Consider the following 25,115-nt stretch of genomic DNA (forward strand, 5'->3'; position numbering starts at 1 on the left):
AAAAGAAAGCTGTATTAGTGACAAGAAAAGGAGGTAAAATTCATTTAGATGGTAGGTTGTATGACCGAGCAATAAACCGTGAAAGCTGCAGTGGTCTGAATGGAAAAAAAGGGTCTGGTCCTTAAGGGGTATAAAGACTGTGGTCCTCGAGGGGTTAAGCCGGAAAAAAAAAGTTTTACTAACCTGGGGCTTCCCTCAGCCCCCTACAGCTGATCGGTGCCCTCGCCGTGTCCCTCCGATCCTCCCGTCCCCGCCGGCGTTTACTTCCGGTTTCGCCGTCACCGTCCGTCAGGCTGGGAACGCAAGTGATTCTTCGCGTTCCCAGCCACAATATCGCCCCCTATGCTATTGCATTTTTGGTCCAGAAAAAAAAAAACACAACCCAATCAGAACACTAATCACTAATCGCAAAATGCTGTAGACGCTAGGAACTCCCATACAAAAAACGCAAACCGCGCAAAAAGAGGTAAACACAAACCGCTAAAGAACCGCTTGAAAACTGCTCAAAAAAAAAAATTGCTACCATTTAGCAAAATACAGTGTGAATGTGTCTCTACTAATAAGGGGACTCCGAGCACACAGCCGCGACACTCAGACGAGTGTCGGCCCGACACTTGCTGGTATAGGAAGAGGCACGTCATTATGACGGCCGATACGCGTCATGACGGCGGCCGGCGTGACAGTCCTGCGCATGCGCAGTAAACCCGCATATGCGCAGGACTGTCACGCCGACCACCGTCATGACGCGTAGCTCGGAGTGCCTTTAACAGTAGTGGTACAAGCAAAGTTACAGTGACAAATAAAATAAAAAACTCTCACAAACAACTGATACATTTTTTAATGTCAAATATCAATAAATGCACAGAAACAGTACCAAACATATATGCATTTTGTTCAATAGATCACTTACCTCAATCACCATCCTTTTCAATTCAGGACAATTTTTTGGAGGCATTCTGGCTGGCTGGCTGTGGATTCTGAGTCCTGCAGAGGAAGTCTGTGACTCTGTGTCTCTCTCCAGGTCTCTTCCACGCGTCTGGCCTTTTTTTTTGAACTTCCTGTTGTTCTGTACGCATTAGCCAATCACAGGCTTTGAGGCTGAGCGTGCCCGGAATGCGTGCCAACGCGTACGTTTTGACGCATATGGCACATATGTACGCAATAGCTGTCACTCAGAAGGCGCCGCCTACTGCGTACATATCAGCCTTGCATGCGTCAAAACGTACGCGTAGTAGGCGGCGCCTAGTGAGTGACAGCTATTGCGTACATATGCTAAGCATGCTTCAAAACGTACGCGTGAATGTTACGGCAGCAAGCGTAATACCGTAATGTAAGCAACTGAATTACGGTATCCTTACGCGTAACTGCGTAACAACAAGGCGTAATTACGGGGCTGCTCCGTAGGTACTTTCTTACGCCGTAACCGTAATTGCGTAACGCGTAATAGCGTAAAATTACGCGTAACGACCCGTAAGCGTAGATTCTTTCATTACGACCAGCACTGATGTATGGCTCATTGGGTACCTACAAAATGACAGCCAAGATGTTGTGACTACATGTGCCCACACCCACCTGCAACACAACGACAATGGCCCCCCCTCTGGACCGAATTGCCTCAACAAGTTCAATAAAAATGTTGGAAACGTTCATGCTTCTGCCTTTCTTTATTTCAATATAAACATGTTTTATTGTACAAGGAAAGTCAATCAAAATCAAGGGGGACATAATGTCATTGCATCGACACATACCATCTGCAGCTTAACCAAGGACCATTTGAATTTCTTCTGATCGGTGCTGCGTGGACTCTCCTGCCCGCAGCACCGATCAGGTATGTGCCAGGGCGATCAGACTCCTCCCCCCCCCTTTTTTTCCCCACTAGGGGGATGTCCTGCTGGAGGGGTCTGATCGCCGCCGGCTGCCCGCACTTTCCGCAGAGCTTTCCGCCCTCCCCGGCTTTCCCTCCCTCTCCCTTACCCTGTGAGTGGTAAGGGAGGCTTCTGCCTATCAGATGCCGGCAATCCCCGGCCAATCAGAGGCCGGGGATCGCCGATCTACGTCACGGCGCTGTGTGATGTGAACAGCGTGGATTTCTGCACCGGATGTTTACATTATGCGTGGGATCCGCGATCGGCGGCTCGCACACTGTTCACGGAGGCAGTCTCCGTGAACTAGCATTGAAAGGCCGCTCGATCGAGCGGCCGTTTCCATGCTATACCACTAACGACCCGCCGACGCCTATGGGCGTTAGGCGGTCGTTAAGTGGTTAAATACAAAAAAACAGCCTTGGTAGAAACACAGTAAAAACGCCTGTAATGAGTCTGTGCAGGTCCCATGCTGTAGCGCCTTCAACACAATCCAAAGAGAATATGGGAATATGAGGTTAGGGATATGGAGGTTGTCGTCGTGGCTTGGCCACCACATTCTGCACCGGATAGAAGTTAAGTCTGAGTGGTAACCCTGAAAAAAGCAGATGAAATGTATCCATGTCCACTGTAGTCACCTGTACAAAGAAAAATAAAAAAAACAATTTTTAGTCGCCTGGGGCCATCAAGCTAACATTGTTCACTTTTAAAAGATTTTTACTCACCCGGGGGTCCTACCAGGCCCCCCCCTGCACCTTACCGTGCCCTCGACATCACTTGCAGACCTCGACATCACTTGCAGAGATCTCCTTCTTGGTGAGGACACGAAGTACACCTCCCCTGGCCCATCCTCAGTGGCCCTGCCGTCCGAACCGGACAGAAACGTGGGGACAAGGGGAGGAACAGGAGTGATGTCAAGGACAAGGTATAGCTGCAAAGAAGTCTTGTACAGCGCAGACACGTGGCTATATTGCAGAGAACTGGATGATTGCTCGCTACTACTGCCCAAAACGTGGCGTAGTGACTGCAGCTCTGGCACCTGGAGTCCACAAGGCGAAAAGTCAGTGGCGTAGCTAAGGAGCTGTGGGCCCCAATGCAATGTTTGGGGCCCCCCAAGCACTCTATACATAACAATTGACACGGCACACCAAAATCTGCCAATGGCAACTACAGTGTCAGAGGTGCAAGAAGGGAATGGGGAACAGTTTGTATTCAAGGTATGTATAGAAGTGATTATTATGAGCACAGGACCAATAGAGAGCTAATACTGTGCAAGGATACAGAGGCGCCAGTAGGATAACACAAGATAAAAGGTTTAAAACGGTTTAGGTGGCGGTGGTGGACCGTCCACACACAAACAGACAAAAAAATCGCTGTTGATTGTAGAAAAAAAATTCACAATTTATTCACATACTCCTACATAAAAGAGCACTTTTATGTAGGAGTATGTGAATAAATTGTGAATTTTTTTTCTACAATCAACAGCGATTTTTTTGTCTGTTTGTGTGTGGACGGTCCACCACCGCCACCTAAACCGTTTTAAACCTTTTATCTTGTTTTATCCTACTGGCGCCTCTGTATCCTTGCATATTAAGTTGTCCACCCTTGGTGGAAGGGTGATATACCCTCTTTTCCTATCTACAGAGAGCGACATCTTAGTCCTGAGTGGGGTCAGGCTTAATCTCCCCACCTGCGTATACAGTGGTTGCCTTAGAGCAACCCAGGTTTGTAAGTATAATACTTACTTTTAACATTTTTCTCTATTTATACAACATACTACACTATATTGGGCTCTCGGTCTCCCTTTTCTCAGAGAGCTAATACTGTAGCTGAGGGAGGGCCCCTCTAGCCCCGATGCGGTCGCTACCTCTGCACCCCCTATTGCTACGCCCCTGAGAAAAGTACAATATGTTCTGTGTTTGTGCACAGGTTTGCAGTGGCCTGCACGTTGGAATGAATGCTCCTTTTTTTTTGTCACAGACCCTTTCGTTCACCCATCCCCAACCCTTGCAAACATTCCTCAAATGTCAATCATTGTGTGCTGGAAATAGCTGTACACGCCCCCCTTGAATCGATGGATCGATCACTTTTCCATCGAAAGTCAGTGAACTTGCTTTCGATCGCCACGCGATCGACGGCAAAATTCCGCTCTGTCCGATCGACTGGTCGATTCATATCAACTCTTTTTCGGTCGAATGACAACCCCTTTTGCACCCGATTACTGATCGATTCGACGGGATTCTCATGTCGTTCGGTCGAATCGCCCGTAAAATCGACCAGTGTATGGGCCCCTTTAGAGTGTGAGCTATATTAGTAGAGAGAGATTGTAGTGTAGTGTGTTAGTAGTTGCTTGCTGCAGAGCCAGCCAGGCCGCAGGCTTAGTCTTTAAAAAGACTTTTGGTTTATATACAGTCTTGAAAAAGAGTTTTGTTTTATGTTAAAACAACTTTTGGTCTGCGTCTGTCTCTCCTCTCTCTGTCTCTCTCCACACCAGACTGAAACGCACAAGCTTCCTGACTGCACACATCTCTCTTATATACAAAATGGGTGGGATAGCTGCTGATAGGTAGCTAGGGAGCTGGTTGCTAACGTAGGATTGGTTGGTTATCATTAAGACTCTTATTGGTGCAGAAATTCAGTTTTTCATGCAGAAATCCACTTGGAAGCTTCTTCCTTGTGATTGTCGTACAAAAATTTGCATTCCGGTGGAATTTCGCTTCGTACTGCGGAAATACCACCTTAGCGCTATAGCAATTTCGTTCCGTTGCATTGGTACCGGAATCACCAAATTCCAGCCGTAATCGCGGAATTTATAATTCCGCGGAATCCAGCGACCAACCCTACTCACGGACACCTGGCTGCTGCTGTGGGCAGAGGAGCAGGAACCGCTCAAGGTGAGAGGCGGAGTGGAGGAGGTTGGCTGTGATTGTGAAGGTGCAAGGGAGAAAACGGCTGAAGAAGATGATGCACCTGAAGGAGGAAGAGGAGAAGGAGGGTGGCTTTTCTTTTGTGTGCTGCTTTTGCTCAGGTGCAGTGGCGTAGCTAAGGAGCTGTGGGCCCCGATGCAAGTTTTACATGGGCCCCCCCAAGCACTGTATACATGACAATTGATACGGCGCACCAAAACCTGCCAATGGCAACTACAGTGTCAGAGATGCAAGAAGGGGATGGGGAACAGTTTGTTAGCGACTACCACTATTCAATGTATCTATAGAAGTGATTATTATGAGCACAGGGCCAATAGAGAGCTAATACTGTAGTTGAGGGAGGGACCTTCCCCTACCCCTGCACCCCCTATTGCTACGCCCCTGCTCAGGTGCTCTTCCCATTGCAGTTTGTGCCTTTTCTCCATGTGCCTTCGTAAGGCACTTGTCCCTACGTGAGTGTTGGCCTTTCCACGGCTCAATTTTTTGAGGCAGAGACAACAGATGGCATTGCTCCGATCTGAGGCAGACACATGAAAACATTTCCAAACCGCTGAGTCCCCTGGGGTGATGGCACTATGGTGGCATCAGCAGCTGACGTTGTAGGGCATGTTGGCTGGCTGTCCGTAGGTGGTGATACATGGCGCCGGACACTGCCACCAGCTGTTTCTGACGACAAGCTCCCCCTGCTTCTTTCAGCAACTTGTGTCCCCTACTCCTCTCTGACTCCCCCTCTGAACTGTCCCCTTGGTCATCGTGTCTCTTAGGATCCCACGTGGCATCCATGGCAGTACCATCATCATAATCATCCTCCAAAGCTTTGCTTGTATCAGACACCTCCAAAACTGCACCAACAGCAGGTACTTTATCATCCTCCTCCTCACACCTTACGTCCATAGTGTCGCCTAACTCAGACATATGAGGTGGTGTAACTTGCTTAGCGCCTTCATCTTGTTGTAACAATAATGGCTGTGAATCAGTGATTTCCCCACCAAATAACTCCTGCGATGTGTCAAATGTAGCCGGATGTGGTACTTGGAGTAGCGCTGGTGGCTGTGGAAGTTGAGGTGTTCTGTGTTAAATAGTCAACCACGTCCTGACTATCTTGGGAGTTGATGAAACGTGCCTCATTCTGAGCACTGTACTTTGGTCGAGGGCTGCACGAAATCACATCAACACGACCTCGCACAGACCTGCCGGGTGGCCTTCCTCTGGGTCTGCCCCTGCCTGTGCCTCTACCTGTTTTGTCCATATCTGCAGGGGGGGGGGGGGGAGAGGGGGGGGGATGAAGTGAAAGGTATGCACTGACTTGACTAATACAATGTGCAGTCACACAGGTGCAGTGAAAGGTAGCAGTGACTGGTATTACAATACAATGTGCAGCTGTCACACACGTGCAGTTAACAGGAATGTACGGACTGGTATACTAAACAGCTTGCGGTCACACAGGTGCAGTGAACAGGTATGCAGGGATTGGTATTACAAATGTGCAGCTGTCACACACAGGTACCGTGAACAGATGCAATAAGTGGTGGTATATTACACTGCTTGCGCTCACATAGGTAGGTAGGTAGGTGCACTGAATAATGAACAGGTGCAGTGATTGGGATTACAAATGTGCACCTGTCACACACAGGTACCATGAACAGTTGCAATGACTGGTGGTATATTACACTGCTTGCGCTCATGTAGTTAGGTAGGTAGGTAGGTAGGTAGGTGCACTGAACAGTGAACAGGTGCAGTGATTGGGATTACAAATGTGCAGCTGCCTGTCACACACACACAGGCAGGTACCCTGAACAGGTGCAATGACTGGTGGTATTAACAATGCGTGCGCTCACGTAGGTATAGGTAGGTAGGTGCACTGAACAGGTGCAGTGATTGGAATTACAAATGTGTAGCTGCCTGTCACACACACAGGTAGTCACTGAATGTGCTGGGCCTGGCAGTGGCACAGTAGGAATTACCAAGGCTGTCTATGCAACACAGGTGTCTGTGGGACACACACACACAAAAATAGATCGCAAGAACAAGATTAGCTCTCAAAAGAGCTGTTGAGGGGTGCTTTTTTAGCAATAAGAATCAGCAAGGAGCAAGCTAACAAGCCTACAAGAGCCTAACTAAGCTTTCCCTATAGCTCTCTCTGCAGCAGCAGCAGCAGCTCTCCCTTCTCTAATTACTGCAGGCACACGAGTGAGTCCAATGCCTGACGCTGCCTACCTTTTATAAGGGGGGTGGGGCTCCAGGAGGGAGTGTAGCCTGATTGGCTACAATGAGCCTGCTGACTGTGATGTAGAGGGTCAAAGTTGACCCTAATGATGCACTATGGGGGCGAATCGAACTTCCGGAAATGTTTGCGGCTCTCCGCGATCGCGAACCCCAGAAGTTCACCCGTTCCTGTTTGCCGGCGAATAGTTCGGGCCATCTCTACTGCCAAATCATGCATTTCCCTTCTGTGGTGTTCCCAGACATCTCCAACAGTCAAAATGTGGCTTGACCAAGAGCAGGCCATTGCCGATACTGAGGATCTCATTCACACTAAGGCTGAATTGTCATACAAATTTGTAGTAAACTGGGCCTTATGGTTTGAATTTAAAGATGTTTATAAGGCTTACATGTGCCAATCCCTGACCAATCGCATCCCATTGGTTTAATCCCCCTTTGCCTGGCTCGATAGATGGGCTCCAAAGATTTGAGGAATTGGGTTCCCTTTCTTCTTGGTAACTTTTACTAGACATGCCACCACTCTGGACTCCCTCCTAACCAGGGGTCTAGTCCTGGGAAAAGAGGTGAGTGGACTCACCCCTAAAACCCCTGCGGTGCACCAAAAATGGGCGTGGTCAAGCATAACATGGGCATGGTCATGGGTGGGGCCAAATATACATGACCTTAGCAGTGATGTAAAAGGTCTGCCGGGGAAGTTTGAGCTCTGCCATAGTGTATCCCCAAAAATAGATGTAATCTAACAGCATTTCACCAAAAAGACACGTAATCTGGTAGAAGTTCCTCCAAAATACAGATAATATGGCAGTAGTTCCCCCAAAATAGACAATGTGGCAGCAGCAATTCCCCCAACATACACATAATCTGGAAGCAGTTCCCCAAAATACGCGAAACCTGGCAGCGGATCACTCAAAATACACATAACACCCAAAATACACGTAAACTGGCAGCAGCCGTTCCCCTAACATACACATAATCTGGCAGCTGTTCCCCAAAATACACTTAGTCTGTTAACAGCGGTTCCACAAAAATACAGATTATCTGACAGCAGTTTCCCCAAAATAGGTACCCCCAGCATAGGTAGCCAGGTCTATAGGTGTCCCAGTATAAGTAGCCATGAGTATAGTAGTCCCCAGTATATGTAGCCAGAGGTATCGGTGTCCAGTATATGTAGTCAGGGGCAGGGGTGCAGCTAAGGTTTTTGTGGCCCCAAGCGGACTGTAGGAAGTGGCCCTACGCGCCGCAGCGAAAAATGGGTGTGGCTATCCCGCATAAGGGGGCATGGCCATGCAATGTGGGTGGAGCTAGAGGGCGGATTGGGGCGGGGCTGTTTGCGGGGTAAATGGATGTGGGGGTGATTGAGGCGTGCGCGCCGAAAGATGGATTTGGCCATGACATTGTATGGGCGGAGCTTAACCGTAGCACAGCAAATATAGTCAACTATGACCATTAAATAATAAATGCAGCAACAGTTACCCCAGACACCAGAAAATAAAAACGCAATTAGTGCAACATTTCAGCAGAAAACAAACGCAACTTGTGCAACATTTCAACAGAAAACAAACAGAATTTGGGCCACATTTCAGCAGAAATCAAACGCAATTTGGGCCACATTTCAGCAGAAATCAAACGCAATTTGGGCACATTTTCAGCAGAAATCAAACGCAATTATGGCACATTTTCAGCAGAAATCAAACGCAATTAGGGCCACATTTCAGCAGAAATCAAACGCAATTTGGGCACATTTTCAGCAGAAATCAAACGAAATTAGGGCACATTTTCAGCAGAAATCAAACGCAATTTGGGCACATTTTCAACAGAAATCAAACGCAATTTGGGCCACATTTCAGCAGAAATCAAACGCAATTTGGGCACATTTTCAGCAGAAATCAAACGCAATTATGGCACATTTTCAGCAGAAATCAAACGCAATTAGGGCCACATTTCAGCAGAAATCAAACGCAATTTGGGCACATTTTCAGCAGAAATCAAACGCAATTAGGGCACATTTTCAGCAGAAATCAAACGCAATTAGGGCCACATTTTCAGCAGAAATCAAATGCAATTAGGGCACAGTTCAGCAGAAATCAAACGCAATTAGGGCACAGTTCCGCAGAAATCAAACGCAATTTGGGCACATTTTCAGCAGAAATCAAACGCAATTAGGGCACATTTTCAGCAGAAATCAAACGCAATTAGGGCCACATTTTCAGCAGAAATCAAATGCAATTAGGGCACAGTTCAGCAGAAATCAAACGCAATTAGGGCACAGTTCAGCAGAAATCAAACGCAATTAGGGCACATTTTCAGCAGATATCTAACGCAATTAGGGCACATTTTCAGCAGAAATCAAACACAATTAGGGAACAGTTCAGCAGAAATCAAACGCAATTAGGGCACAGTTCAGCAGAAATCAAACACAATCAGGGCACAGTTCAGCAGAAATCAAACACAATTAGGGCACAGTTCAGCAGAGCAGAAATCAAACACAATTAGGGCACATTTCAGCAGAAATCAAACACAATTAGGGAACAGTTCAGCAAATATCAAACGCAATTAGGGCACATTTTCAGAGCTGCAAAAAGAAAAGAATTTACTCACCTGGCACTGGCAGAAGTCTTCTCTCCCCGTCTCCTCTCCTGGCCGGCTCCTCAGGCGCGCAGTTCCCACGGAGCTCCCTCCCTCCTCCAATCTCCCACACTGATTGAATCAGGGCTACAGGAAGATGGCCACCCGAAGCCCTGTACTGGAGATATAAATAGTCTCCAGAGCAGGGCTTCGGCGGTGGCCATCTTCCCGTAGCCCTGCCCTACTCTGCTCTGCCAGCCCCGCGGGGCTGCGGGAAAACAGTGACGTCACGCCGACGTCACTGAGCCGCCGAGGCCCCTACGATCTTGAGGCCCCAAGCGGCCGCTTGGTTCGCTTTATGCCTCGCGGCGCCCCTGGCCAGGGGTATAGGTGCCCAGTATATGTAGCCAGGGGACAGTATAGGTTATGGAATAGGATTACTGTGTTATTGTATTGTATTATATAGTTAGTACTGCAGTTAGTTGTTAGAGAGAGTAGTACTGTGTTAGTTTACTACAGATTACTGCAGTGCTGCTGTGCTGAGCATTGTCAGTGTGACAGTTAGACAGATAGTGTGCACTGTCTGTCCTCTACTCTGCGGTCTGTCACTCCGTGCTGATTTGATTTAAAGTCCAACCCCGATTTCATTAAAGTAAAAGTACCCCACATCATCTGGTGACATCATCCCATATACAGTGGTGTGAAAAACTATTTGCCCCCTTCCTGATTTCTTATTCTTTTGCATGTTTGTCACACTTAAATGTTTCTGCTCATCAAAAACCATTAACTATTAGTCAAAGATAACATAATTGAACACAAAATGCCGTTTTAAATGATGGTTTTTATTATTTAGGGAGAAAAAAAACTCAAAACCTACATGGCCCTGTGTGAAAAAGAAATTGCCCCCTGAACCTAATAACTGGTTGGGCCACCCTTAGCAGCAATAACTGCAATCAAGCATTTGCGATAACTTGCAATGAGTCTTTTACAGCGCTCTGGAGGAATTTTGGCCCGCTCATCTTTGCAGAATTGTTGTAATTCAGCTTTATTTGAGGGTTTTCTAGCATGAACCACCTTTTTAAGGTCATGCCACAACATCTCAGATCAGGACTTTGACTAGGCCACTCCAAAGTCTTCATTTTGTTTTTCTTCAGCCATTCAGAGGTGGATTTGCTGGTGTGTTTTGGGTCATTGTCCTGCTGCAGCACCCAAGATCGCTTCAGCTTGAGTTGACGAACAGATGGCCGGACATTCTCCTTCAGGATTTTTTGGTAGACAGCATAATTCATGGTTCCATCTATCACAGCAAGCCTTACAGGTCCTGAAGCAGCAAAACAACCCCAAACCATACCACTACCACCACCATATTTGACTGTTGGTATGATGTTCTTTTGCTGAAATGCTGTGTTACTTCTACGCCAGATGTAACGGGACACGCACCTTCCAAAAAGTTCAACTTTTGTCTCGTCGGTCCACAAAGTATTTTCCCAAAAGTCTTGGCAATCATTGAGATGCTTTTTAGCAAAATTGAGACAAGCCTTAATGTTCTTTTTGCTTAAAAGTGGTTTGCGCCTTGGATATCTGCCATGCAGGCCGTTTTTGCCCAGTCTCTAAGGAATTTTAAGCATAAGCATAAGTATATACACTGTCAGCAGCCATTTTGTCTCTTCCGCAGCCATCTTAGAATCCATGTATAATATAGTAAGTTTCTAGCTAGCTAGAGCTTGAAGATTGTACCTGTCATGCTACACTGCATTCTCACTTCTCCAATTCTGTTCTATCTTTGTCCATCTCTTTATTCTACAGGAAACTTTTATTGTGCCACTCTAACTGTCTATAAACACCTGCAGAGATATGTCATATGTTATGCTGGGAAAGTCCATTCATGTAAATAATTTCTCATGCAAATCTTTTATCATGTAAATCGGCTGGAATTTCTATGTCTATAGGATGTACAAAATTGTGTATAAATATAATGGTCAAAGGCAATACATCTGATCTGCTTATCAGCCACAATCTGTCTGTGTGTCTTTAATTGCGGCTGACCAGATTCAAAGCCAGTACTGGTATAGAAATCACAGAGTATTATTTCTAGGTCATCCTCGAGGGTCCAGTGAGTCTGTAAAGTGACCAGTCCTTACAGTTGGGGGATCTCGTCCTGGATTCTTCGAACACCTCACTTCTCCAATTCATGTAAGTAGTAATTATGTCTTTGTCTTGAGGACTGTTTATTACTTATGTGAATTGTCGTGAGTGTCGATGCAGGCAACTCAGGTTTGAATAGTATTTAGACTTGGGGTCTAAAATTAGTTTTTTTTTAATATATAGACCTTAATTTGGAAAAAAAGGGGGGGGATGACAGGTAACAAGGGACAGGTAATAGGTTAATAGGTTGACTTTTGATAAGTCTAAATTTAAAAATTTTCGGACTTTTTAGGTAAAAGTCTGAATGAATTGGGCGTTAGATTTTTGGGAAAATCTAATCTGTCTGTCTGGGTCTGATCAACTCAGTAATAATTTCTTCAGGAAAGAAAGGATTCCTTTTGGTAAGGAATATAGGCCATAGAACTAATAAGGGTTTTGATAGGCGCCATAGTACATATTGATTATGTGGGTTCAAATACTTTGTGATTTCTAAATATATGTTCTGTCTATTTGTCTGTTTATGTTACATCTGTTGCATAGAAGTATAAGATAATTTGTTGGTTTTTTGTTTTTCATTTGTGTGGAACTTCAAGCCCAAAATCATTATATAGAGTGATTTTGGCTCCACTGTATTGTGTTGTTTATACGTAGACATAATAACTGGGACTATCAATATATGTATCAAGGGGCGGAGAATTGGTTAGAATTTGCCCCGCATTATTTTTCCCGAACAGTTGACTAGTAATGTGTGTTTTGTGCATGTTCTCTGGGTATAAATTGCGCAAGCGATGGTATAAGATACTTACTATATTTCTGAAAGATGATTAGTAACATTAATATTAAAGACACTCATGAAATTCGGATGAGAACGGTCACTTATCAAAATCTACAGTATAAATTCTATGTACGTACAAACCTGGTTTCAGATGCCATATTTAACAAATATCTGGTTATACTGAGATTTGTACATTGACCGTCAGAAATTATCTGAATTATCCATGGGTCATTTAATATAAGCCTTTCTGTAAGAGGACAATTTCAGAAATATAGTAATGTAATTCCTGTAAATTAGGATATAGTTATAAAATAACATGTATCATAATGTATTCATATGTATTGTGTGTGAACTGACACATATGTGTGTAACTTGAGAGATTGTATTGAGTACATGCTTGGTGCAGAGGTAGTGACCGCACCAAGGCCCTTGGTCTAGAAGGGCCCCGAAGGGTCCACCCTCTATCACAGTCTGTATCAATTGCTATGTATAGAGTTCTTGGGGGAGGGGGGCCCTGATGTAAAACCTACACCAGGGCCCGCAACTCCTTAGTTACGTCACTGGGCACCCGTGTGCATAGTATGTGTTGAAACTATGGGTATATCTGCCTCATAAAATAGATTTTCTTCTTTCTCATTAGGACATTACTTCTTTAAATTAGTTATTCTAATTAGACAGATACTGCAGTGTTATGGGTAATAATTTTTTAGCTAAATGTAGATGTAAGTTTGAAATAGTCAGAAATACTTAAGTTGTTTTAATAAAAAGTGTTAGAATTTCCCCTTTAAGTTTGAAAGGGTTAAAAATGAGTACATGCCATTTTTAAGGGATCTAATTTACGCCCGCCAATATCTGTGTGGGTTCCTCTTCTGAAGTAGTACAGAAATGAGGAAGTAAAAAGTTTATTACTTTTTAATTTAATACGGTTTAACATTAGACATTAAGTAATGTCAGGTAGTCCGCTCTTAAAAACCTTATGAAATAGTAGTATCCTTATCTCCTTTTCTCTGTTAATAATGATTTCTGCATATATACGGATGTATTCTTAATAGTTAGAAATAAAAGAGTTAAATTGTATCGAGATAGGTTCGGGTCTGTGACAAAGGATTCATTCTTTTTTCTTTAATTGGTGTTTCCGGGTGGCTGCACAAAACATCTGCTTGTGGGTTTTTTTTCCTTCTGCCAGGAAAAAAGAGGAACTAACGTACTACTTTGTAATTCCTCACTACTAAAGCAGAGAGAAAAAAAAATGCATGTAAAAGCCTTTCTGAATAATACAATATATCTGTATACACGTATACATGTAATATACATATATATATATATATATATATATATATATATATATATATATATATATATTTTTTTTTGTGGGAGGAAACCGGAGTGCCCGGAGGAGACCCACGCAGGCACGGAGAGAGCATACAGGCTCTTTGCAGATGGTGCCCTGGCTGGGATTCGAGCCAGGGACCCAGCGCTGCAAGGCGAGAGAGCTAGCCACTACACCACCGTGCTGCCCTTATATACGTATATAGGAGTAGAAAGGAATCCTATGTGTTGGATTATTGGAGTATTTGGAACAGTGAATAATTTATATATATATTCTTTTTGGGAAATGTTTTAAGATGTAATTTAATTGTCATATTTATCTAAACAACATCTTAGGTTTCTCTTAGTTAGATGTTAGAGTTTAATAAAGTTTTGTCCCTATCATTCCTTAAAGCGGAATATAACCCTGCATTTCAACTTTGCTCTAAAACATTATTTACAGCATATTATATGCAAAAAGCATTTTTTTTTACTAGACCAGCATTGGAAGGGTTAAACACAGAGGTTTTAAGTTCCGTGCAGACATTCAGATAGTTACATTCTATTTAGTTAGTGTGTAACTGTTTATCAATAGATACATCTCTTTGGCTGTCCTCCAAGCTCCTTCTCAGTGAGAGAGATGAGTCACAATAAACACATATTTGTAAACAAAAAGTATCTAACTCAAGTTCGGATTCGTCTGCAGAAATCTCTAGGGACTTTAAAGCCCTGTGTAACCCTTCCAATGCTGGTCTAGTAAAAAAAAAAATGCTGGTTGCATATAATATACTGTAAATAATGTTTTAGAGCAAAGTTGAAATGCAGGGTTATATTCCGCTTTAATATACCTGCTTCTGTGTTCACTACACACGTGGCAGTCTCTAAATAAGTCCAAAAGTCTAGTATAGTAAAGTCTAGTATAGGAAGTTTTTTTAATAAGAATGATTTTTCTCCTGAAACTTAGTGTCCTTAGATTAAAATTAGATTTCACTGATACCAACTGTCACCCAGGTCTATATGTATGTAAATGAAGTTTCCCATATTACAGAATAGATTTGTCTGTGTTTTTTTGGGTGAGGAAACTGAGTGCCTGGGGGAAACCCGCGTAGACACAGGGAGGACATGCGGACTCCGTGCAGATATTGACCAGGCAGAAATTTGAGTAACATTGCAAGGTGAAAACACTGGTTGCTACACCACCGTATTAGTATAGCTTTTTTTGTGTAAAATGAGTTTTTAGTACAACTTAATAACTTTATGGATATGATGGCGGTTGTCACTTGGACCCATAATATGTGTAATTAGAGTTAGAAATTGTATCACATTTTTTTAAAAGTAATAGTTAGTGGTGTTCTTTTGAACAGAATTTCTATGGACTACTGAAATAACATATTTCAGAGTCATATAGGATTCATATATTATATTCGGTGGTTCAATGCGGATCATTCCTAGACACATTGAGGGAAAAATTTTGCTCATATGTTGATAGGGAATGTTTAAATAAAACTCCTAACAGATAGATATCTTATATAAAAACACACCTACTTTTTGTTGAAATGCTGCCTCTGTAAAGTCTCTGATAAAGTCCTCCACATTTTTGCTGGTCTGGTCCACCAGTATAGAAAAATAATAATAATAAGTCCTCATCATAAATCTATCTCTCTTCGCCACACAGAGAGAAAAGAAAAAATTGCAACTGCCTACACTCTGATTCAAATGTTTCTAAGTATCACTGTTACGGAGATATTGTATCTGATCTTAGATTTGTACAACTATGAAGCAATTTCAGATCCGTCAGTAATATTTGCATAAAAACACTGAATTTCCTGTATCTGAGTTTCTGTGGGTAGTATGCTGTCACTGCATAATACTTTAGCAGAAACGCCATTTAAGGCTTCATACATGGGTACAAGTCATTCTTGTGGTCATCTCCTGTATTTAATAAGAATATATGTTTTTTTTAAGCCCAAACCCCTTTAAATTAAATTAAATCCTTACACTCAGCATAGGAAAATAAGTACATTTTTTCATCCTTAGGAAAATAGTTTATTTTAGTGCTTGAACTTTTTAACAAACTGCAGAATCATTTGATGTTGGTATGACAATTAGTTTATGGATTTTTCACTGTTCTGAAGACTCCAGAGAGAAAAAATACACTGTTTAATTTTATAGTGTACTGATTAGAAGCTTTACCTCTGACAGGATTTTAATTTCAGTCCTGCTTGATCTGTAGTTCAGTGTCTGTTTAGTAAGGAGGCCTTAGCCTAGTCTCTGTAGTGCTGTTCTTTGTATATGTGCCTATAGAGGTGTGTCTTGGGGACAACCATAGCTGTAGTACCTTAAGCGCACTATGGGGAAAAGGACATTATAGATGTTCTTTGTATGTCTGTAGCTTTAAATCTGAAAGGGGACCCAACCCTATTACAGGGAGACAGTGCTGGCCACTGTCCCGCCGTACTGTGACCCTGCTCATATTATGCTATCACCATAATTACGCCATATAGCCTTTTACTAACTCTGACCAGACATTAAAATAACTTTAATGTATGGTCAAATGGGGGAAAAGAGGAATATGGGCCTACTGGTCTGTGTAATGTCATTCCATTAGGAAGGGGTAGTGAGGTAGATATTGCACTAGGGCCACCTAAGTTCTTTAAATACATCACTATTTAGGGTTTGTGGTATGGTTGTGGAAGGTATGATGGAATGAGAGTGTGACTTGTAATGGAAAAATGGGAATTCATTATGGTGTAAAAATTCATTGGGAATTTATCCTCTCTGCCATGTATGGAGTCACATACTCGCACGGGTACAGCGACACGACGTCATGCGAACGGGGTATTGCGAGAAATCCGTTGGGATCATAGAAAGATCCGCTAAGTATGTTTTGAAGTTCATGGTGGAGAGTATGAATAATATTAGTATTACAAGTACTAGGAAAAATAAAGAATTTATTGGATTTTTGGGAAAAATATGATGCTCGCACTTTTTTCTTTATTCCTTCAGAAACAACTTGCCAGACATCTATCCTGAGGAGGATAAGACCAGAGTCCATCCGGAAGTAATCCATCCAGATGAATCCATCCAGAGGGAGTCTCTGACTAGAAGCTATCCTGAAGCTATCTTTATAAAAGGATTTTCTACTGGTTCCACTGTAGTGGGTGAAATAGGTCGACTAAGTCCTGAATCCCAAAAAAAGAGACTATTCATCAGGTGGACAGTAACGTGTGCTCTGATAAAAGTTTCAAGGTTGCTTGTGTCATCTGTTGAAGAATGGAACAAGATCTGGATCTCAGACCCAGGAAGATTGTATGGATTGTGGAACATTCTTATGTGTATTGGGCTCGTAGAAAAGCTATTAATAGTGACTATGGGGAAAACCTTGGGTTATCTAAAAATAACTTCATGATCTATTGGTTCAGTATTAGAGGGATGATTTGGAATATGTTTTTTGGTAGGGTTACTTCTTTAATGCGGAAATTTCCTATGCCAGACATTCTTATTTGTCACTTGGGTGTGGAACGACGTGGGTAAAGCTAACACTATTGATTTGTTACACCGCATGAAATATGATTTCATGAGAATTCATGAGATCATTCCCCAATGTGTGTTGGTTTTTTCTGAAATCATTCCCAGACGGGTGTGGATTTTTCCCCAAGATAGATTGAGGACCATTAAAGGGAATGTCCAAGCAAAATAAAAAAATGAGTTTCACTTACCTGGGGCTTCTACCAGTCCCATGCAGCCATCCTGTGCCCTCGTAGTCATTCACTGCTGCTCCAGTCCCCGGCTGGCAGCTTGCCGACCTCGGAGGTCGGGGGCCGCATTGCGTACAATTTTACGCATTCCCGCTAGTGCAGGAACATTAACACATACATTTTTACGCATTACTGGTTCATTGCGTAAAAATTTACGCATTGAACCAGTAACGCGTAAAAATGTACGTGTTAATGTTCCTGCACTAGCGGGAATGCGTAAAAATGTACGCAATGCGTCCCGCTCACCTCCGAGGTCGGCAAGCTGCCAGCGGGGCACTGGAGCAGCAGTGAATGACTACGAGGGCACAGGATGGCTGCATGGGACTGGTAGAAGCCCCAGGTAAGTGAAACTCATTTTTTTATTTTGCTTGAACCTTCCCTTTAAGACATTCATTAATAGGGCATTATCTAGATCCCTGCCAGCTATAAGGGGTTTTTCTTATTGGCATAATAAGCTTGAGGGTTCCAGGCCTAACTTATTCCGCCCAGATAGAGTTCACTTGTCTGATCAAGGATTGGATATTTTTAATGCCGATCTTAGATCAATGATTGAATCAGCTGCTATGAGGGGTGGGTCACTATATTAACCTGCTGGGCGGTCTGGACGAGCTCAGCTCGTCCAGTACCGCCGGAGCCTGCCGCTCAGGCCCTGCTGGGCCGATTTGGCTGAAATAAAAAGCAGCACACGCAGCCGGCACTTTGCCAGCCGCGTGTGCTGCCTGATCGCCGCCGCTCTGCGGCGATTCGCCGCGAGCAGCGGCGAAAGAGGGCCCCCCTAGCCGCCTGAGCCCTGCGCAGCCGGAACAAATAGTTCCGGCCAGCGCTAAGGGCTGGATCGGAGGCGGCTGACGTCACGACGTCGGCTGACGTCGATGACGTCACTCCGCTCGTCGCTATGGCGACGATATAAGCAAAACAAGGAAGGCCGCTCATTGCGGCCTTCCTTGTTTATTCTGGGCGCCGGAGGCGATCGGAAGATCGCCTCCGGAGCGCCCTCTAGTGGGCTTTCATGCAGCCAACTTTCAGTTGGCTGCATGAAATAGTTTTTTTTTTATTAAAAAAAAACCCTCCCGCAGCCTGCCTGGCGATCTTAATAGAACGCCAGGCAGGTTAAGGATATGATAGAAAGAGAGCTAGTTGTAAGTCACATTATGGGTTACTGCTTTCTGAATAAGTAACAGCCTTCATCTCTGCTATATCATCCTTTAGGAAAGAATTAGGATTAGTTTTTTGTAAGTTAAATAATGGGTTGATATGTAATGAGCTGATATTTTTTATCTCAATTACTAAATAAGGCCAAATGCTGATAATCCAGGGATTTTTTCTGACTGCCATTTTGGAGTCGGGAAGGAATTTTCCCTTTCTGGGGCTAATAACACTATGCCTTATAAGGGTTTTTCGCCTTCCTCTGGACCAGCAGTGAAATGGGCCGGTGTGGTGCTTTGTTTTGGTTAAACTTTATGTACACACATCTTTCTTCAACCCAGATAACTATAAAATTGTATATTTATCAGACAGTAAAATATATATATATCTACATACCCACGCATACGTGTTGCTACACATATAATTCAGCAGACCTGATCTCAGTGGGCAATTTTCAGGGTACAAGTCTCCTATTTTTGGTACCTTGGTCCTTAGTAGATTCAAGTTGGCCATAGTTGTCTTGCTAAGCTTTGCTAGAGTATTATATTTTGTCCTATCCTGACTGTGAGTATAATTGCTGGGTGTCCATATGTGTGATTAGCAGAGTCCGTCTAGCATAGTTAAATCTGAAGGTAGCCATCATTACAGGTGTCCTGTTAGTCCTGACCTTGAAAGAGTATCCATGGCAGCGGTTGCTATTAGTTACATCTTTTTCTGCTTTGATTTGTAGGGTGTCTGTATAGATATTTACCATTACTGTGGTAAAAAGTTAACATTCCCTTCCATTACTAAATCAGAGTTTGTTTATCTGTTTGTCTGAGCAAGCATAACAGGCTTCGGTCAGTATGATTGGTGTGATGGACTACAATTTCACAGCAGCACAGTTGCCTTGAGCAACCTGATTGGTATATTTAATATGGGATAATTGGAAGGCCAGAGATGTTGAGGGTCTCATGTAGCCTTATTCCCTAGATTTCTGCTGTGATTTGTATTCCCTCTCACAAATATGTCCTGTACTGAGGCCTGTAGATACGTTTGATTTGTTTGGTGAGTTCTGGCAGTACTCCTGTATTTCTGACCTCAGCCTCTGTACTCTGGGCATTAAGACCTGAGTATGATTGTAGTTGGGTTGGTGTCCACCCCCTGGGTTAACAGGAGTGTGTGACTTTGAGTAAAGGATGCAGAGATAGCTTGGAGTGCGGTGGCTGATGGAAGATGAGTGGTCTGTCATGCCTCACGAACGGTTTGTGAACTAAATTGTAGAGTCAAGACCACCCTCTCCCAAATATGACCACCTTATGCATGAGTTAGTTGTTATCATAAGGGTTTTTGACCTTGGCCTACCTAAGGCCTAGTATTTAGAAAAGCTTTTTCTAGACAGGAGCAGATGGAAGCTTCTCTTGGAGTAAGTGCTGATATAAGACAGTTTCTTTCTTGTATTGATCTAAGAGAAATATTCCTGCCGCAGGCTAAGTTATACACATGAGTGTACCCTCACCTGCGGTACGCATAAGATTTTTGTTGAATTATATCAGGAAAGAGAGGTGTTCTTAGGTCTGATCTGCATCAGGAAAAATAATTGTTGGGTTTTTTCCTGAGGTACTTTCTGATTTGGTTCTTTCATGATTAGTCTGAGTTGGTTGACCATTGTTTAAGTGGTTGTTCAAGATTAGTTTGCTAATCATGTACTGTGCTAGAGTTAATTTTGCAAACAACTTTTCATGTTATGTCCATTATCTCATTGGAGGACTGTGACCAGAATTTTGCCCACTGATATGTTAGTTCTGTATAAGGCTAAATAATTGACATTGATATGATTATCTTTTTTCATGAAAATACAATTAGATTGTATCAAGAAAAGCAAGAATGGGCATCCCCCAGGATACTATTCCTTGAGGGACAACACTAGCATAGTCTGTGTAGCCATTTTTCCTTTGGAAAATGTCTAAAAAGGAGGGAATTGTAAGGAATTTTAAGCATAAGCATAAGTATATACACTGTCAGCAGCCATTTTGTCTCTTCTGCAGCCATCTTAGAATCCATGTATAATATAGTAAGTTTCTAGCTAGCTAGAGCTTGAAGATTGTACCTGTCATGCTACACTGCATTCTCACTTCTCCAACTCTGTTCTATCTTTGTCCATCTCTTCATTCTACAGGAAACTTTTATTGTGCCACTCTAACTGTCTATAAACACCTGCAGAGATATGTCATATGTTATGCTGGGAAAGTCCATTCATGTAAATAATTTCTCATGCAAATCTTTTATCATGTAAATCGGCTGGAATTTCTATGTCTATAGGATGTACAAAATTGTGTATAAATATAATGGTCAAAGGCAATACATCTGATCTGCTTATCAGCCACAATCTGTCTGTGTGTCTTTAATTGCGGCTGACCAGATTCAAAGCCAGTACTGGTATAGAAATCACAGAGTATTATTTCTAGGTCATCCTCGAGGGTCCAGTGAGTCTGTAAAGTGACCAGTCCTTACATCTTTCTTATGGTGGAGTCGTGAACACTGACCTTAATTGAGGCAAGTGAGGCCTGCAGTTCTTTAGATGTTGTCCTGGGGTCTTTTGTGGCCTCTCGGAAGAGTCTTCTCTGCGCTCTTGGGGTAATTTTGGTCGGCCGGCCACTCCTGGGAAGGTTCATCACTGTTCCATGTTTTTGCCATTTGTGGATAATGGCTCTCACTGTGGTTCGCTGGAGTCCTAAAGCTTTAGAAATGGCTTTATAACCTTTACCAGACTGATAGATCTCAATTACAGTACTTTTGTTCTCATTTGTTCCTGAATTTCTTTGGATCTTGGCATGATATCTAGCTTTTGAGGTGCTTTTGGTCTACTTCTCTGTGTCAGATAGTTCCTATTAAAGTGATTTCTTGATTGCAACAGGTGTGGCAGTAATCAGGTCTGGGGGTGACTACAGAAATTGAACTCAGGTGTGATAAACCACAGTTAAGTTATTTTTTAACAAGGGGGGGCAATCACTTTTTCACACAGGGCCATGTAGATTTGGATTTTTTTTGTCACTGAATAATAAAAACCATCATTTAAACTGCATTTTGTGTTCAATTATGTTATCTTTGACTAATAGTTATTGGTTTTTGATGAGCAGAAACATTTAAGTGTGACAAACATGCAAAAGAATAAGAAATCAGGAAGGGGGCAAATAGTTTTTCACACCACTGTAAGTTGTACTATGTCTGCTGGCACCGGCAGCTGGGGGAGGGGCAGCAAGGGCAAGAGGACAGGAAGCAACATTACGGCCACCCTCAGAAGGTCTGCCGTGTCAGTGTCGACCCCAGCGGGCAGCCTACCCACAGTCAGCGAGCTTTTCGCTCCAGGCGCCACGATTGAACTCAGGGCTGTTAGCCGCAAGGAGTTTGAGGAGGATGTTCTGGGTTTTGAGGAGGGGGGGGGGGGGTATGATGTTGATGATGGGATGAAGGACCGTGACTACCATCCACAGGATGGGGATGTCAGCTCTGGCTCTGAGGAGGAGGATGCGTCAGTGGGTTTGGCACGGAGGATCAGCATTGCAGACAGTGGCCGTGGAATGCGGGACCCACCACATCCTTCTGCTGCTACCACCAGCCGCACCACTCAACCCCCAACCGCCACAGGGAGAAAAGCCGCAGCATCCCATTCAGGCCACAGGGGAATGTTCACCTCCCCAATCTGGCGTTTTTTCACTCTGCCCTCATTGGACAGCAAGTTTGCCATATGCAATGTGTGCAAACTACAGATGAGCAGAGGTTGTGACCCCTACAAGTATGGCACCTCCAGCTTTATCACCCATCTTTCCAAAAAACATGTTGTTGAGCATGAGGAGGAGTTCAAGAGGTTGAAGCAAGCTGGCGCTGGCTCCCACCGCCACAGTGCCACAGGCCACTGCTGGTGATACCACCACCTATATTCAACCCTGGGCTGAAAACTGTCATGTCCCAGTTGTGCGATTGGACTTTGGACACAATGTGGGCTGCACGACCGCTGTCTGGAACCTAGTTCTGATGTTAATTGACAGCTTTTTTTTTTTCATTTTATGTCCACCAAATAATAAATTAGTGTTTCCCTTTAAAAAAACATGATGCTACATGCATCATTTACTCTAAAAAACCCTTTTTAAAGCGATTTAAAGGGCACTTATGTTTTTTCTATCTGGATACCCGAATAGGTCGTGTACCTGTGGGTAATTTGGTCGGATATCCGAATTCACTCGGATATCCGCAAGGTCGGATCCGGATATCTGGGTACCCGGATCCGGGCGGGTTTTAAAAAGTACTACCCGAGCAACCCTGGTGCCTAGTATATGTAGTCAGGGGTATAGTAGTCCCCAGTATATGTAGCCAGAGGTATATGTCACCAGTATATGTAGTCAGGGGTATATGTCCCCAGAATAGGTAGCCAGGTGTCCCCCCCAGCAGGAGGGGAGCAACACAGTAAAGGGGAGCGGTGGGAAAGGGGGGGACGTCTCCCCCCCCTTCCCTCACCTTTAGACTCCCTCACACTCGCCTCTGGAATTAAAATGTACGGGCAGGACTTACCTATTCCTCAATCCGGCGCAAGAGGGAGGACTCCACTGCCGCTAGTCTGGTTTAGACCAAAGCAGCGGCACGCAGAACTTACCCGGCGCTTGGATTGAGGAAGAGGTAAGTCCTGCCCGCTGCCAGCCGCCACAGATTTTAGTTCTGGAGGGAAGAGCAAGGGAGGGGGAGCCCCAAGGTGAGGGAAGGGGGGGGGAGACGCCCCCCCCCCTTCCCCACTGCTGTGCCCACTACTCCCCCTCCACTGCGCTCTCTCCCTCCACACATACCAGGGTTGACGACGTCCACCCTCTGAAAAAAGCAGGTTGACATCGTCCACCCGCGTTCACGCCCGACTCGACCCCTGCTCCTAACTGTATCCATGGACACCACAAATATTGTACACCTTTCCTTACTATTGAACCACTTAGTGGACAATAGGATTATAACTATCTGGTTCATTATTTGACTCATGGAATTAGATCTGTTTCTCCTTAATCTCTTATAATGTGGATTTATAATTTGCCCTGAGAGGAGGCTGCGCTACTTAAAGGGAACCAGAGATGAGGGAACGCTTAAAAATGGAAAAAAAATGTTATACATACCTGGGGCTTCCTCCAGCTCCATAAGCCTGGATCGCTCCCACGCCGCCGTCCTCCGCTGCCTCTATCGCTGGTACCGGGTCCCGTCACTTCCACCGGACGCGACCTGTCTTCCGCATCCACAGGGGCTCCCTCCGGCTCTGTACGCATGCGCCTGCACAGTACGGAGGGAGCGCACTGCGCTTGTGTCGACTGGTTCAACTGGACAAAATGACGGGACCCGGTACCGGCGGACAGAGGCAGCAGAGAAAGGCAGCGTGGGAGCGATCCAGGCTTATGGAGCTGGAGGAAGCCCCAGGTATGTATAAATCTATTTCTTCTTCGTCTCTGGTTCTCTTTAATTTGGAACATGACGGATATTGATATATGGATGTTAAAATTTTATTGCCAAACATTGGTGTATTTTTCTATTAATGATGGTCTACAAATGTTTGTCAGTTTATATGGAACATTTTTTGAAATAAAAGATTGTTACAAGAAAAAAAAAATCCCAAAATAAACAAGATTGTTAGTGCCACATATCCAACTGGCATGTAAGTTAAGCCCCTCTGAAGGCATCAAGGCCAATCTCCTAGAGGGGTCCCTACGCTAACAGTGGATGCATGGAAAAGTACTTGGTAAATGGGAATGGAATGGCCATATAGTTCACGGTAAACGGGAATGTGTTTGTCCTTCACTAGTCTCCCAGAATGCATCACTGCCCTCCGCACCGCATCGTACTGCCAAAAACAGGCCTTAAGAGAACACCACACAGTGTTCCCTGTCTGGCATTTGATGAAACAGGAAGTGACGAGTGCTTGCACGGAAGAATATGCTTCTACGAATGTGTGCCACCGTGTTTAAAGAACCCAGCGTCGCCACAAACTAACATGACTTCCGGGCCGACACAGATCGCAGCGCGATAACGTATGTATGCACAAGCATTAAGTCGGGCACTTCCAGCGCAGCGTACCGCAAAGTGGTAAGTATGAACTTCCCCATAGACTTTCATTAGGCTGCGTTAGCAGTGCGGCAATTTGCCGCACAGCACCGTCACAGTGTGAAAGGACCCTTTAACAACATGCATACAGACTATTTTGGACTGTTTTTTGTTTTTTTTTTAGCTTTCTTGGCTCCTGTTGCATGCAACAGGAGTCCCGGGGTAAGCAAGGCCTTTATGCCCATGCACGGAAAATGCGGGAGTGCCGAAACACCCCACAAAACGTGCATGAGCAGCCACGGGCCCCACAATACAGCAGGGCCCTTCCGATGTTCCCCGAAGGGAACCTTCCCCTTTG

At 44.1% G+C, this 25,115-nt stretch overlaps 1 protein-coding gene across 1 annotated transcript in view; it reads right to left on the bottom strand.

Annotated features, from left to right (window-relative positions):
• Positions 1-2,431: 2,431 nt before the first annotated feature.
• The window catches only part of SLC37A2 (solute carrier family 37 member 2), a 1,087,044-nt gene continuing 1,064,360 nt past the window's right edge, over positions 2,432-25,115 (bottom strand). Inside the window, exon 18 of the mRNA XM_068240256.1 lies at positions 2,432-2,500. Coding sequence (XP_068096357.1) covers positions 2,497-2,500 — 4 coding nt within the window. The 3' untranslated portion in view covers positions 2,432-2,496. The remainder of the gene's footprint in view (positions 2,501-25,115) is intronic.

The sequence above is a fragment of the Hyperolius riggenbachi genome, chromosome 6 (genome assembly GCF_040937935.1).
Source record: "Hyperolius riggenbachi isolate aHypRig1 chromosome 6, aHypRig1.pri, whole genome shotgun sequence".
Taxonomy (NCBI): domain Eukaryota; kingdom Metazoa; phylum Chordata; class Amphibia; order Anura; family Hyperoliidae; genus Hyperolius; species Hyperolius riggenbachi.